Here is a 14,913-nt window from a genome sequence, read left to right on the forward strand (position 1 = left end):
TCGTCAGTTCAGCCTCAGTCTCGAGCTTGTGCAGGATCTGTGCTGCTAAGATATTCCATTCACTTCCTCTCATTATAGACTTTGCTGTCTGAAAGACAGAAAACCCTCTACAGGAGTGAACTTTTCATCTCTCAAGGACTAATCTTTGAATGGCACATGAGTGCATCTGCAATCTAATTCATCACTGCCTACCTGAAAGTGTCTGCAGCTAAAGACTTATGATCAGGGAAGAGCACAGGTGTAACACACTGGCGCTCTGCTGGAGGGCAAGCGTGTTTGGAATTAAATGCAGCGCTATATGATACACCGCTCAGCTGTTTCTGAATCCCTGGTCTGTTTTCAATTTAACTTGTTCACTGTGGGTAAATTTAATATTTTAAGGGGTCACTTCATACGCTTTGATCGATTGGATTGCTGGGTGTGTACATTTCACACTTTGCCACATACAGTAAATGCACCTCCACAAAATGGATCTGATCTAGTATTCCCGTACTACTCCTCGCTCATTTGTGGAGCTCCCAAACTTTTGCAAGATGTTTTTTTTTTTTTTTTTTTTGCAAAGAGCAAAGTTTATGTGGTGAAAATCTAAGCTTGCAACCTTGTTTTAAACCACTTTGGATTCTGCTCATCTGTCTTGATTGCATCTTGAAGGGTATTTACCCTTGGTCTTTTCGAGACTGGATAACTATCCAATCAGTAAAGTAAGCTACATGGAAAAAAGCTTCAATATATACATATACATACATACATATATATATATATATATGTATATATTAAACTTCAGATTTCATTCTTCAAAGATTGGTTTGTTACTACTATGTAAAATAAAATAAAATAATTATTAAATTAATTAAATTAAATATAAAAAAAATAATGGCAAAAACAACAGTCGTGAACAAAATGTATATATAAGAGATTATACACTTAATGTCGCACTATACTCGTCATTTACCATCATCTTTGCAAATTACATAAATGCTGCTTCTTTCTGAGGTTGAGGATTATCAGTCTGCTAACCTGTTTAAGCAATTACTTATAAAATAGAATCCTTTCCCAATCATACATCACTATTTTTTTAATTATAAACAGCCGAGAGTTGGTGGTGCGAATACCAGAGTTGAAATTTCCCACTTCCGAACTCAATGCATTCTAGTAAATCACATGTTATACATGTACACCAAAAGGTGGCGCCATGATTGAACAAGAACACCTTGTGTTTGTATGCCAATTATGGCAAAAATATAATTCATAAACACAAAATGCTCACATTTGCATTAAAATGGTTTTAATGCAAATCCAAGCATCTTCATTTATGACATTATAAACCTTTTGTTGCACTATACTCGTCAGTCGCTACCATCTCTGTGAATTATCTAAATGCTGCTTCTCGCTTAGGGGTTGTCGATCTAAGCATGAAGGTCCACCCCTAAACAAAACATCACTGGGGTGTAAAACGAATGATGAATGAAATCGTTCAAAATTACAAGAATTCTCCAAAGCCACCAAAATGCAAAATAGTTAGAATTGGATTGTGTTGGTCAATCAATGAGCAATGAAAGTTCAAAATTCTGCAAGTTTTGAAACTTTAGTTCTATATTTCCATTCTCTTCATTTTCTTGTCATTGTGTATACAAATTTATGAAATCATGTGTAAGTGCATTTTTTGCAAAGTCTGGACTCTGGAAATGTCTTAAAAACTTATTTATAATGCATAATAACAGCCACAGAGGGATAAAAGGGTCAGCTATACTCATTTATAGAAACACTTCAGTTTAAACACATGCATTATTAAATATTAAAAAGGTTCAGAGTTTAAAAGATTCTGCAAAACAGGAATGACCCTAAGATGCATGTTATATAAAGCGTGTTGTATACATTTGTCAGATTACCAGAATCAAACAGCATAATTGTTTTTTTCTGCATACTCATTATGGGTCTTCATTACACCCTCTTGTGCACGCTCTAGTTGATTAAACCACACTATGATTGAAAAAGAGCTGAAATTTGAACTAATTCCGGTTTCATTTCATAAGCACAAATCAAACCCCCCTCTCTTCCCACACACAAACACACATACGGAGGGAGTGACAGCCTCGCTTCGGTTATTCGCTCCGTAAAATCTCAGCTGACAATCCTCTGATACTGTTACATCAAGTTAAATAATAAGATTAAAGTTACAAAGGAAAAGCTGTTTAAAAAGAAACTAGAAGCAGAACCTGAAAGAGTCTAGGGAGTAAACAGAAAACAGAAAGCGTTTTTATAAAGCCCTCTGATGAATGTTAGCCAAACAGCGAGCCTGAATCACAAAGGTAGGAAAATGGGTGCTGGGATCATAAATTCTCCTTCCTACCTGAAACGCGCCTGGGTGTCAAAAGTAGAGTGTGGATATTCCTGGAGGCTGCAGCTGGCCTACATATGCTCAACGCCGTTTGATTTGTCCGCAGCAGTGGCTTTTCCTGACGCTGGAAAATTCCCATTTCCTCCGGACTGATCCAGGTGGTCTCAAGAGCTAATGTGTTGTTTAGATAAAACTGCAAATGAGAAAAGAGAAATCAGTTACAGAATGGTGAAAAAATGGCGTTTCCCCAGAACAGTTGTTCTTACATGCCCACGAGTGGATATCAGGTTTAACATTAAATATACACTAGAACTGCATTTATAGTGTATAGGAAGTTATTAAGTAGTAATGAAGATTTTGCAAACATTTGTTCTTTGGCTAAAAGTATATCAAGAAAAAAAAAAAAGACATAAAAATAAGAAAGTTGCCTTTTCGGGTGCCTCTTCGGTTTCATTGCATTTCATTGCAAGTATTGTATTATGTGTGACCCTGGACGACAAAACCAGTCTCAAGTGTCAATTTTTCAAAATTTTCTGAATAAATAAGCTTTCCGTTGATGTATGGTTTGTTAGGATTGAACAATATTTGGCCAAGATACAACTATTTGAAAATCTGGAATCTGAGAAAATCGCCTTTAAAGTTGTCCAAATGAAGTTCTTAGCAATACATATTACTAATCAAAAATTAAGTTTTGATACATTTACAGTAAGAAATTTACAAAATATCTTCATGGAACATGATCTTTACTTAATATCCTAATGATTTTTGCCATAAAAGAAAAATCGACAATTTTGACCCATACAATGTATTTTTGGCTATTGCTACAAATATACCCCAGCGATTTAAGACTGGTTTTGTGGTCCAAGGTCACATATTATATTATATTATATTATATTATATTATATACAAAAACTATGCATTTAATAAATACTTTATATATAAATACTTTACAATTTAAATATATCATTTTTTGCATTAAATAGAATGAGACTCTTTGCATCAGTAATGAGAGAAAATTAGGATAAAACATTCTGAATTATCATAAAAATAACATCACTTCATGTTCCAACAACTAGGCTAATGATTGCTTTTTTCTTTTGATTTTGGGGTGAAATATGGCATTCTTGACAGGTTTTGTGAGATTCACCAAATATTATCAAATACCATGAATGCCTCATTTACCTTGTAGTCAGGCACACGTTTTTCCACCCAGCCCTTGCCATAGTGTGGAGGCAGGACTGTCCGGTATACGTGAGGAAACACTGGAAGTAGATCCACACTTGCAGAAGGTTGGAAACCCAACACATGAGGCCTGGATGGGATCTCCCACTGGGACAACCAAGCAGAAGAGAAGAACAAATTACCACTGTGATCTATTCAGATCCATCTCATTAAGAAATATTTATGGGAATGTTTTGGAAGTATTTTTGGAATAACACCTGCTGTTCTTCACCAACAGCAACAGAATAAATGATAAATTCCCAAGTATCAGCACAAAACATGAAATGTTTTTCCTCATAACATTTATGGCAACAAATTTTTCTGGAACAGAGGAACCGCTAAACCTCTTGTTAGAGGTTCTCCACTGTGGGATGATTGGGAAATTGACTTATTTTGTTGGCATCAGTGGTTCCATGAAGAACCTTTAACATCCATGGAACCTTTCAAATCCAGGTTCTAAAAATCATTTTAAAAATGAAAAAATGATTTGGAAAAAAAAACTTTTCACTGAAAGGTTACTTTGGGAGTCAAAAAAAAAAAAAAAAAAAAAAGGATGGCCTTTATATTAGGTGGCCTTAACTTGTACTTACATCAAAAAATAAGTACAATGTACTTATTGTGTTCATACTGTATTGCAAAACACTATTGCTGCTATTGAGGTGTGATATGGGTGAGGTTAGGCACAGGTTTGGTGGTATGGGTAGGTTTAAGGGTGGGTCAACAGTGTAATTATAAATGTAATTACAGAAATTAATTACAGATGTAATTACATATAGGTATTTTTAAAAATATAAGTACAATGTAAAAACATGTATGTACACAATAAGTGCATTGTACCAAATTATTTATTCAAATGCAAGTACATAGTGGTTAAGGCCACCTAATATAAAGTGGGACCAAAAAAAGTTTTGGGAACTTTATTCTTATGAGTGCAAGACTATTGGTGTTTGGGTTCATTGAATCACCAGTTTATAGATGTTTTTCTAAAGAACTGAAAGGTCTTTGTTGAATAATTTTGTGGAAAACAAGCCACTTTGACTGCAAGGGCCAATTTTTATTTTCAAGAATGCAAAATGTGATGAACTGAAGGCCATATATTCAAGATTATTTTCATCGTTGGATACTGTTGTTTTTGGCTGCCCTTCAAACTCAGTTTAAACACACAACAATCATTTCAATATGAAATCAAAACTGGATTTTAATAACCATCCCTGATCCAAACCACCTTTCATACAGTACTTTTATACGGTATTAAGTATCACTTAAAAACACATCATATTACAAGGAAAAATGGGTTGTGGACATCATTACATGTTGACTTTGAAGCTAGGAAAGTTATTTGCAGGTTACGTTATATTCTTCTGCGTTTAGCATAACATCCTGTTCTATCACGCTCGGCTCTGCGTCAATGCCTCTCTGCAGTAGCAGTCAATCAAAGGCTTCTGAAGGCTGTCTGAAACTCAAAGTCTGTTTAAATAATATACTCTTTCCTCCCACTGTCTCTCTCTCTCTCTCTCTGGTTCCAGTACAGTGCGACTGAGTTCATGCTTGCCGCCTCCTCTGAACGGCACTTTAATGATGTGAAAGCACAAAATTCTCAATGCCAGGGCTGTGGAGCAGTGGTGATCATGCCTCTGCCCGGCACACAGATTAAATGTCACGCTGAGTTTGAGTCGTGAGGGGGAAGCAACTGCGGATGTGAGGGTCATCTTGAGCGCAGCGCCTCTAGTGGTGAAGCCGTGGAGATGAAGAGAGGTAATGCACACACTGCAAAAAAAAATGCTTTTGTTACTTAGATTTTTTTGTCTTGTTTCCAGCCAAAATATCTAAAAAAAAATCTTAAATCAGGAAGGATTTTCTTGACAAGTAAAAATTGTCGTCTTGTTTTCAGAAAAAGTCAAAATTAAGTGAGTTTTTCCTTAGAACAAGCAAAATAATCTTATTTCTTATTTTTGCTGGTTTCAAGCACAAACTCACTTAATTTTTACTTGTTTTTTTTTCTGAAAACAAGACAATAATTTTTACTTGTCTAGAAAATCCTTCTTGATTTAAAAAGTTTTAGATATTTTGGCTGGACACGACAAAAAAATCTAAGTAACAAAAGCATTTTTTTGCAATGCAGAATTTTGATTTTCGGCTTTAACAGTGGTTTCAGTTCACCAAAAGTGATCAAACGTTATCAAAATCATATATTGTCATGTATATTTCAGTCCTTCCTGGCTATATTACTAGGTATATTCTAGCAGGTGCCAGTCCTTCAAATAAAACTGTTTCAAGATTTAATCAAGACCTTGAATCATTGTATTAAAAAGGCACCTTTGACTTGACTAATTCATTACCACAGCAAGTCAAAATTCTCAGATGAAGATTTTTCTTCTTGTGCCAGAGACTGAATAACTAAACTTAGTGTAGTGTTTTACAATATATTTATATTTACTGCACAAATGGTAGCTGCACATACTTTTGATACACAAATTACTATAGGATCACTGTACCACATATAACACAGAAAAGTAATGTTTTTGACCAAAAAGAAAAAAAAAAAAGTGCAAAAAGGAAAAGAAAACTGATTAAGATAGCAAAATATTACTCACCACATGCACACTCTAATTTGTGGGGTATGGCCTCTGACCTTTGGCCAAAAAGAGCCTGCAATTATCATAAATACCACTTTCCTACTTGGAAATTGAACATGAACAGCCTATCAAGTTGTATTTACAACTGGGAAACTCTGACATCATTTTAATATGTGAAATGGGTAAACCATAAACTTTTACTACAAGAGCTATTGCTCTAGTGACTTAAATTTTGTTCATTTTTCCTACAAAATATTCACAGATTTTTTTTCTTGCCATTACAGTCATGTAGGGTAAACGTAGCTAAGCTCACCAAAATGTACATTGAGACATTTTTAATGCACACGTTATTTGTTTCGATACAAAAAGTTATGTTAAAATAAAGTATTAATCTCACACAAAAATATTTAATTTTATTTTAAATAACAAAAGCATTTCAATGAAGATATACATCATTAAATTCTTAAAATAATATGAAATCTTTAAAAATTACAGCACTGTAAAACCACAGACCAGCAATAAACTGTCAATTTATAATATTATGGATTTAAAAGTACAAGCCAGTAAGGCCTGTGAAGTAATATGTTAGCATAGCACACAATCTTATACAGCTAGTCAGCTAACTGTGTTCTGTAGCATCTGAGCTGTGTTGCTAAAATTATCTTTTGCATCTAATGTAATTATTTCCCACATCCAGGTTATAATATGCAAAAGTCTGAACATTAATCTCTTAATTTTACAATAAATAATGAAACTTACCCAAAATAAAGGCATAAACATCTAAAAAACGCACATTTAAGGGGCTCCTCTTTTGGTGAATGTTTTTAGACAGCTTTCAAAATGGCTGCCGATCAGTGTGAACATATGGAGACCCATATCTCGGTGTGCAATGGTCTGATTGACTTGAAATTATAGGAGGTATATAGTAACAAACACATCAATTGGTTAAGACATCAAGTAGGAAAATATATATATTTTTCTTTTTATAATCTGATCTCAAAAATGGAAGTGTGCTTAATGGGTACGTTTACCCTGTATTTACATATATAAATAACCATTTGATTTGTATTTTACACAGCAAAAACAACACTTATTTTATTTATTGATGACTAGATAACTAGATATGAATGTATACATGTGGGTAATGTTTATATGTTTGTCAATGAATGGGATCTTTTTTTTTTTCTCAAAATCCATTGGATATTAAATATGTTTAATACGTTTAGGCTTTAATTAGATTTTCCCATGAAATTGGCAAAAATGAACCTAGTGTTATCTCCTATTATTCATATTATTTCCAACGAGAAAGCACTTGAGCACGATAAACTCATAATTATGACTTCAGAAATTGGAAATAGTGGGAGTTTCAGTCTATGTTTGTTTCCTCTGAGATCTTCTATATGCTCTCCTACAAGTTTACAAAGGATACATATGTAAAATGTATAGTCTTTTCTTTGAAAATTGACCACACATATGTATGACTCATCTTTTTCCAAAGGGCTGTATACATTTTCTTTATTTTTGAATGAGAATGTTTCTCTCTCTAAGATCTCAACAGCAGGTAGCAAATCATTACTCACAGGTGTGATGCAAACTAAAGCCTGCTGGCTATTTAAAAATAAATAAATAAATAAAAATAAGCATGAGCCCTTCGGTTTTTCCCCAGATTCCTGTTTCAATACAAAATCACACGTCATCACATCAACACAGGAAAGAAAATGGCACTTGGGGTTTTTAATGCATCAAGATGGTTTCTTAATGCCTTTAATGAGCGATCATGCAATATTAGTTCTTTAGCAATTTCAGTACTGACATTCACTTATACAAATAATCAACAGGGTATTGTGTAATAAGTTTAATAGTACTGTATCTAAACATTACGTTCAGGTAAAATCTCCAGTAATAATTCATTACTTTTCAGGACTTTTGCAGCCAGAACTTAAAATAAAGGCATTAAGTACAGTATATTATGGATGCAATCTTATCCTTAAAGACAATTTTAAAGCATTGTATTGGCATTATGTAACTCCATAGAGATTTGTCCTAAAGCCTAAACCTGCAGCAATAGAGTAAAAGTCAAAAACTTTTAAAGACAAAACTTTTCAACAGTTTTTTTTTTCATTTGATTTGATAGAAGCAAATGTTTCTGATGCATGTGATTTATTATACATACACTTTCATACTGTCATGCACACCATCTACATAAATTCTGAAATTCTGATTCAGATTAATAATAGAAGGCATAGGTCTTTGAAAAGTAATGATGGTCTCCCAAAACATGGGGGACTGAACATCTATATTCTATGTATTGCTATCTGTATTATCATATTCGTTATTGTTGCTATTATATATTTATCAACTCAATTTAACATAAAATGTTCAGTAGAGAAAGCGGGGCTTTTTATTTCAAGCCCTGTTACCTGAACACTGGGCAGACTGAACTGACTGATGGTCGCGGGTTCCGCGGCAGCAGCGCGCATCACAGGCACAAATGGATCGCAGGACATCTGCCATCCCGAGACCGTCTGAATCACCGGAGGAGGGCGAGAGGAGATGAGCACGGGAGGAGCAGAACCCACCCTACACAGTCCGGAGGTGTTCGGGACCATCCAGAGCCACGGAGGAGCTTCGGCGCTCACGTGCCACAGCTGAGGCTGAGCTTTAACGCGCTGGACCGGGATCATTCCTGCTGCATCCTATATAGCTCAAAAGAAGGATGGATGGATACCGAGAAAGCGGTCGGTGCAGTGACACTGGGAAAAAAAGGGGGGGAAAAAACAGATAGATAGATATATTGATAGCGCACATTTATCCGCACCACAGCGACAAAAAAATAGACGATTTTTATCATACTGGACCACTGTCCAGAAGTCAGTTGTGTACATATTTTAGCACATATTCCGCATGCATGAATTAATGATTTAAATGCATGGCAAAAACTCAAAGAAGCCCATAAGAGTCTGTATAAGCGAATGTGTGCATTGGGCACAGACACTCTTGCTGTAAACATATAAAACTCATTATGTTAGGGTACTCTCAGAATATGAATAAAACATATGCCCACTGAAACATAATAAACAGGCTCCCCTCCCAAATTCTGCAGCACGTGCATGCGCATGGACTAAAACAGGTGGATGCAACGCATTATCAAAAAAAGCATTTCTGTGTAACTTAAACGGAAAAGTTATTCTGGCTCGTGCTCTAAAATAAACCACAACATGACTGCGCCTAGATGAAACTGCCAAAAATAATGACTTTTTTTATACTGCACTGTACAAAAGTCTCGGAAAGTTTATGCATATTTTAGCACATCACAAAAGCGCAAAAACGCAAATGAATAAATTATATTAACCATAAGCAGAACTCAAACATCACCACATGACTTGCCTGTTTTCTCCACGGATAATACTAAACACCACGTAAATCAGAATCTGATAATTAAAAAAAAAAAAAAAAGCCCATTGAAATCTTATAATCAGACTCCCCTCGTAAAATTCTGCAGCACATGCATGGACCTAAACAGGTGCAAGGCACCTCTTATCACGAGCTTTTCTATGTAACTTAAACAGAAAAAGAAAAAAAAAAGTTATTCCGGCGTTTATTTATTTGTTTAAGATGCACCGAACATTAGATGCAAACTCACCTATAGTATGAAGGGTTTGAAAAATCCCTTTAGTTCAACATAATTTGTTGGTGTTTCGCTGGAAATAAATAAATAACGTAAAATACAAGCAGATAAGTTAAATATGAAAACGTATCTGCAGACGAAGATTTCTAAGAATATCCGCTAAGAAAGGTGTCCAAAGTGTCCAAAGCGCAGAGAATACACGGATCTCCGTGCGTGCGTTCACGCGCCGTGGATCGCGCTTTCCATGTGCACGATCACACCGGCGGGTTGTTCATCTCGCCCACAAGAGCTCCGTGGGAATCTCGTGGAAATCTGTTCACTGTCAAGCCGATGATTCTCCAGCCTCCCGCAGTGGTGTCTCGTAAAGCATCGCAAAATCACCCCTCATTACATTATAATCCTCTGTTTCTCATTCATGCTTGTAGAACTTGTGAATGTTATGTAGACAATCCTCGATGATGAACAGATTCGACTGTTTCTGCTCTGCTGAAAGTCCTCCTGGCAGTCCAGACCGGGTGCATTTGCTTTCTGAGCGGATCTGATGGCGCCGTGCGCAGCACAACACAGTGCGTCAAGACGCGCAAAGACGCACAACTCGCACTCTGATGATCTGGGATGATTAGAATATTGTGACAACTGTTTTAATCCTTTAGCAGTAACACGATTTACCTTGTTTAAAACCTATATGGAAGTTTTTTTTTTTTTTTTTAACCGTCATGTTCTGTTTGGGGACCCCAGGGATTTTTATAAACTTATTTAAAATGGACAACAGTCAAATATATGAAAAGTTCATGACATATTGAAGCGGTAACATTCAAATAAATTATAAAACTTAAATAATCTGCCAGATAGAAAAATTAATATAGGCTATTATATAATAAAATTATTAATATATCAAAATAATTAAGCTTAAGTATTTAACTTGAATAATGTAAAAAATAAAAATAAAAACCTTGATAAAATCTAGCTGTAAACTTTTTTAAATCATGGTTATTTATTTTAATCTATTGTCACTGCTTCTGGTCATAAAAGTCATAACACAAGCAGCTTTGTCATCATTACAGCAGTTGTATCAGAGGAAATATCTTAGTCTACATGGGGAGCCTTCGAATATTGCCTTGGTCAATGGGGGGCCTCAGAGTCAAAGAACTTTTCTTTTCTTTTTTCCTTATCAATCAATCCTCCATGGCGACTTTGAAGCACAAGTCATCATATTTTTCTTATCCCGCCAGGGGGGATGTTTGAACAGCCATAAAGAGAGAAATCGAGGTTATCCAAAGTTTCTCTCTCTCTTTTGCCCACAACTGGGCGTCTCCTGGTGAGTAGATCAACCCTGACTCCCGTGAATGTCACAAAACGCTGTGTGCAAACAAAAATGATAATGTAAGTGGATTTGACATCACAGTCTTAGTTTGGAGTCTAGTGTGAAATGGTGTAGTGGCACAGGGATGTGGACTGGTTCCCACAATGTATAATCCATGAAGCAAACCACTGTGTCTCTGAAGTATGCACATAACCATAGGTTTCTCTAAGTGGATTACATTTAAACCATTTTGAATATTTATTTATTTTTATTTATTTATATAAAATGAAAACTTGTCAATTGTTCCATTAATTTGGGATCGGTGATCATTAATTGGGTTATCGGTGATTAATTAGTTTGGCACAAGGTTTGCGATCGATTAATCGTGTCTTGTTGAACACTAGGGGGAGAACTCGCGGGGTTTGTTCAAGTTTGCGACGGGGAACCTCATGCAGTTTGGTGTGTTTCAGGTAAAGTTTAATAATCTGTTAATACTGTGTGAAATAATGTCCTATGATGTATAAAAGCCCAATTATTTCAGAGATTATTGAGCTCAGAGCTCCATTTTTGAGCATTAATGGTGCAAGGCCATTTTTAGTGTATTTATAGGCCTATATATTTGTCATATGTTTGTATTTTATGTTTAAATCTGTTTATTTAATGTTGATTGTTTGACTCACTGGTAGAATGTTAACATTAAGAAGGTAGGCTAATTATAAAGAAAACTGTGTTTACATGATTTGAAGTATTTAGGCTACAGGTTTGGAATTGTTTTGTACTAGTTTATATACGCTGTTTAAAAAGAAAAGAAAAAAAAAACAGAACTAAGCTTCTTTACATTTTGGCGTGTTTAATCTTCTCCCCTCTTTTTCAAGTCAAGTCACCTTTATTTATATAGCGCTTTTAACAATACAGATTGTGTCAAAGCAACTTTTCAATATCAAAATAGGAAAATAATGTGTCAATAATGTAAAATGACAAGATTAAGCACTCAATATTCAGTTAAAGGCATTTCATTATTGAATTCGACGATATCGCTGGAAATTAAGTGTCCACAACTAAGCAAGCCAGAGGTGACAGCGGCAAGGAACCAAAACTCCATCGGTGACAGAATGGAGAAAAAACCTTGGGAGAAACCAGGCTCAGTCTGGGGGCCAGTTCTCCTCTGGCCAGATGAACCAGCAGTTCAATTCCAACTGCAGCAAAGTCAGATTGTGTAAAGGACTCATCTGGTTCCCGAGGTCTTGTCCTGATGGCCGTCTAGGTGACGAGGTCTTGACTGGGGATCTGTCTCTGGGGCTCATCTAGGTGTCCTGATCTCCGCTGATGTTCAGGGCTGTAGAGGTCATCTCTAGGTGCTGATCCACCATCTGATCTGGATACGGACTGGATAAGGGTGACTGCAGTGACCATCTGATCTGGATACGGACTGGACTGGGTGGCTACGGTGATCTCAGAATAAGAAAGAAACAGACTAATATTAGCGTAGATGCCATTCTTCTTACGATGTAACAAGTACATCGGGTGTTATGGGAAGTGTGCCTGTTTCTGGTTGATTTAATTAATGCAGCCTAACAATCCTTTAACGGATTTGAATATTAGAAGCGTATTAGTGTTATGTGTAAGCCAGGTTAAAGAGATGGGTCTTTAATATAAATTTAAACTGTCAGAGTGTGTCTGCCTCCCGAACAGTGTTAGGTAGATTGTTTGGGCGCTAAATAGGAAAAAGATCTGCCGCCCGCAGTTGATTTTGATATTCTAGGTATTATCAAATGGCCAGAGTTTTGAGAACGCAGTGGACGTGGAGGACTATAATGCGATAAGACCTCGCTCAAGTACTGAGGAGCTAAACCATTCAGGCTAAACCTTTTAAAATCTATACAATGTTTAATAGGGAGCCAGTGCAGTGTTGACAGAACCGGGCTAATGTGGTCATACTTCCTGGTTCTAGTAAGGACTCTAGCTGCTGCATTTTGGACCATCTGGAGTTTGTTTATTAAGCATGCAGAACAACCACCCAATAAAGCATTACAATAATCTAACCTTGAGGTCATAAATGCATGAATTAACATTTCTGCATTTGACTTTGAGAGCATAGGTCTCAATTTAGATATATTTTTAAGATGAAAAAATGCAGTTTTAGAAATGCTAGAAATGTGGCAGTCAAAGGAAAGATTGCCATCAAATAGCACACCTAGGTTCCTAACTGATGACAAAGAATTTACAGAGCAGCCATCAAGTGTTAGACATTGTTCTAAGTTATTACATGTGGGGGTATTAGGTCCGATAATTAACACCTCTGTTTTTTCAAAATTTAGCAGTAAGAAATTACTTGTCATCCAGTTTTTTATATCGACTATGCATTCCGTTAGTTTCTCAATTCGGTGTGTTTCACCAGGCCACGAAGAAATATAGAGCGGAGTATCATCAGCATAACAGTGAAAGCTAACACTGTGTTTCCTGATGATATTTCCCAAGGATAACATGTAAAGTGTGAAAAGTAACAGCCCTAGTACTGAGCCTTGAGGTACTCCATACTGCACTTGTGATCGATATTATACCTCTTCATTCACTGCTACAAATTGATGGTGGTCAGATAAGTACGATATGAACGATGCTAATGCACTTCCACTAATGCCAACAAAGTTTTAAATTAATAATAGCCAAAAAAGGATCTATGACTTCTGGAAGCACCTTTTTAAGTAGTTTAGATGGAATAGGGTCTAACATACATGTTGGTTTAGATTATTTAACAAGTTTATACAATTATTCCTCTCCTATAGTACAGAATGAGTGGAATTGTTCCTCAGGGGTTCTATAGTGCACTATCTGATGTGATACTGTAGCTGACAGCTGCATGGTTACAATTTTATCTCTAATAGTATCAATCTTGGAAGTAAAGTAGTTCATAAAGTCATTACTGCTGTGCTGTTGGGAAATGTCAACACCTGCTGATGCTTTATTTTTTGTTAATTTAGCCACTGTATTGAATAAATACCTGGGGTTATGTTTTTTTTCTTCTAAAAGACGAAAAGTAATCAGATCTAGCCGTTTTTAATGCTTTTCTGTAGGATAGGGTACTTTCCCGCCAAGCAATACGAAATACCTCTAGTTTTGTTTTCCTCCAGCTGCACACCATTTTCCGGGCTGCTCTCTTTAGTGTGCAAGTGTGCTCATTATACCACAGTGTTGGACTCTTTTCCTTAATCTTCCTTAAGCGTAAAGGAGCAACCGTATCTAAAGTGCTAGAAAAGAGAGAGTCCATAGTTTCTGTTACATCAAATTTTTCTGCGCTGTTGGATATGCTGAGGAATTGAGATAAATCAGGAAGATTACTTAAAAGCAGTCTTTTGTGGTAGAAGTGATGGTTCTACCATACTTGTAACAAGGAGTAGAATTTACAGTTTTAGCTATATGGAGTTTACACAAGACTAGATAATGATCTGAGATATCATCACTTTGCTGTAGAATTTCAACACCATTAACATCAATTCCATGTGACAGTATTACATCTAGAGTATGATTTCGACAATGAGTAGGTCCTGACACGTGTTGTCTAACCCCGATAGAGTTCAGAATGTCTATGAATGCTGATCCTAATGCATCTTTTTCATTATCAACGTGGATATTAAAATCACCAACAATTAAGACTTTATCTGCAGCCAGCATTAACTCTGATAGAAAATCAGCAAATTCTTTAATAAAGTCTGTATGGTGCCCTGGTGGCCTGTATACAGTAGCCAGTACAAACATCACAGGGGATTTATCATTATACACTTTCTCTAGATAATGTTATATGAAGCACCACTACTTCAAAGGAATTATACTTAAAGCCTGCCCTCTGAGA

The 14,913-nt window shown here is 35.9% G+C and overlaps 1 protein-coding gene across 2 annotated transcripts in view; it reads right to left on the minus strand.

Annotated features, from left to right (window-relative positions):
- Positions 1-10,288, minus strand: part of tcerg1l (transcription elongation regulator 1 like) — a 120,970-nt gene extending 110,682 nt beyond the window's left edge. For both annotated transcript variants that reach the window (XM_058793926.1, XM_058793927.1), the window contains exons 1-4: positions 9,779-10,288; positions 8,556-8,888; positions 3,521-3,667; positions 2,351-2,531 (exon numbers count right to left, since the gene is read on the minus strand). In XM_058793926.1, coding sequence (XP_058649909.1) covers positions 2,351-2,531; positions 3,521-3,667; positions 8,556-8,819 — 592 coding nt within the window. In that variant the 5' untranslated portion in view covers positions 8,820-8,888; positions 9,779-10,288. The remainder of the gene's footprint in view (positions 1-2,350; positions 2,532-3,520; positions 3,668-8,555; positions 8,889-9,778) is intronic.
- Positions 10,289-14,913: the final 4,625 nt, after the last annotated feature.

The sequence above is a fragment of the Onychostoma macrolepis genome, chromosome 12 (genome assembly GCF_012432095.1).
Source record: "Onychostoma macrolepis isolate SWU-2019 chromosome 12, ASM1243209v1, whole genome shotgun sequence".
In the NCBI taxonomy this organism is placed as follows: Eukaryota; Metazoa; Chordata; class Actinopteri; order Cypriniformes; family Cyprinidae; genus Onychostoma; species Onychostoma macrolepis.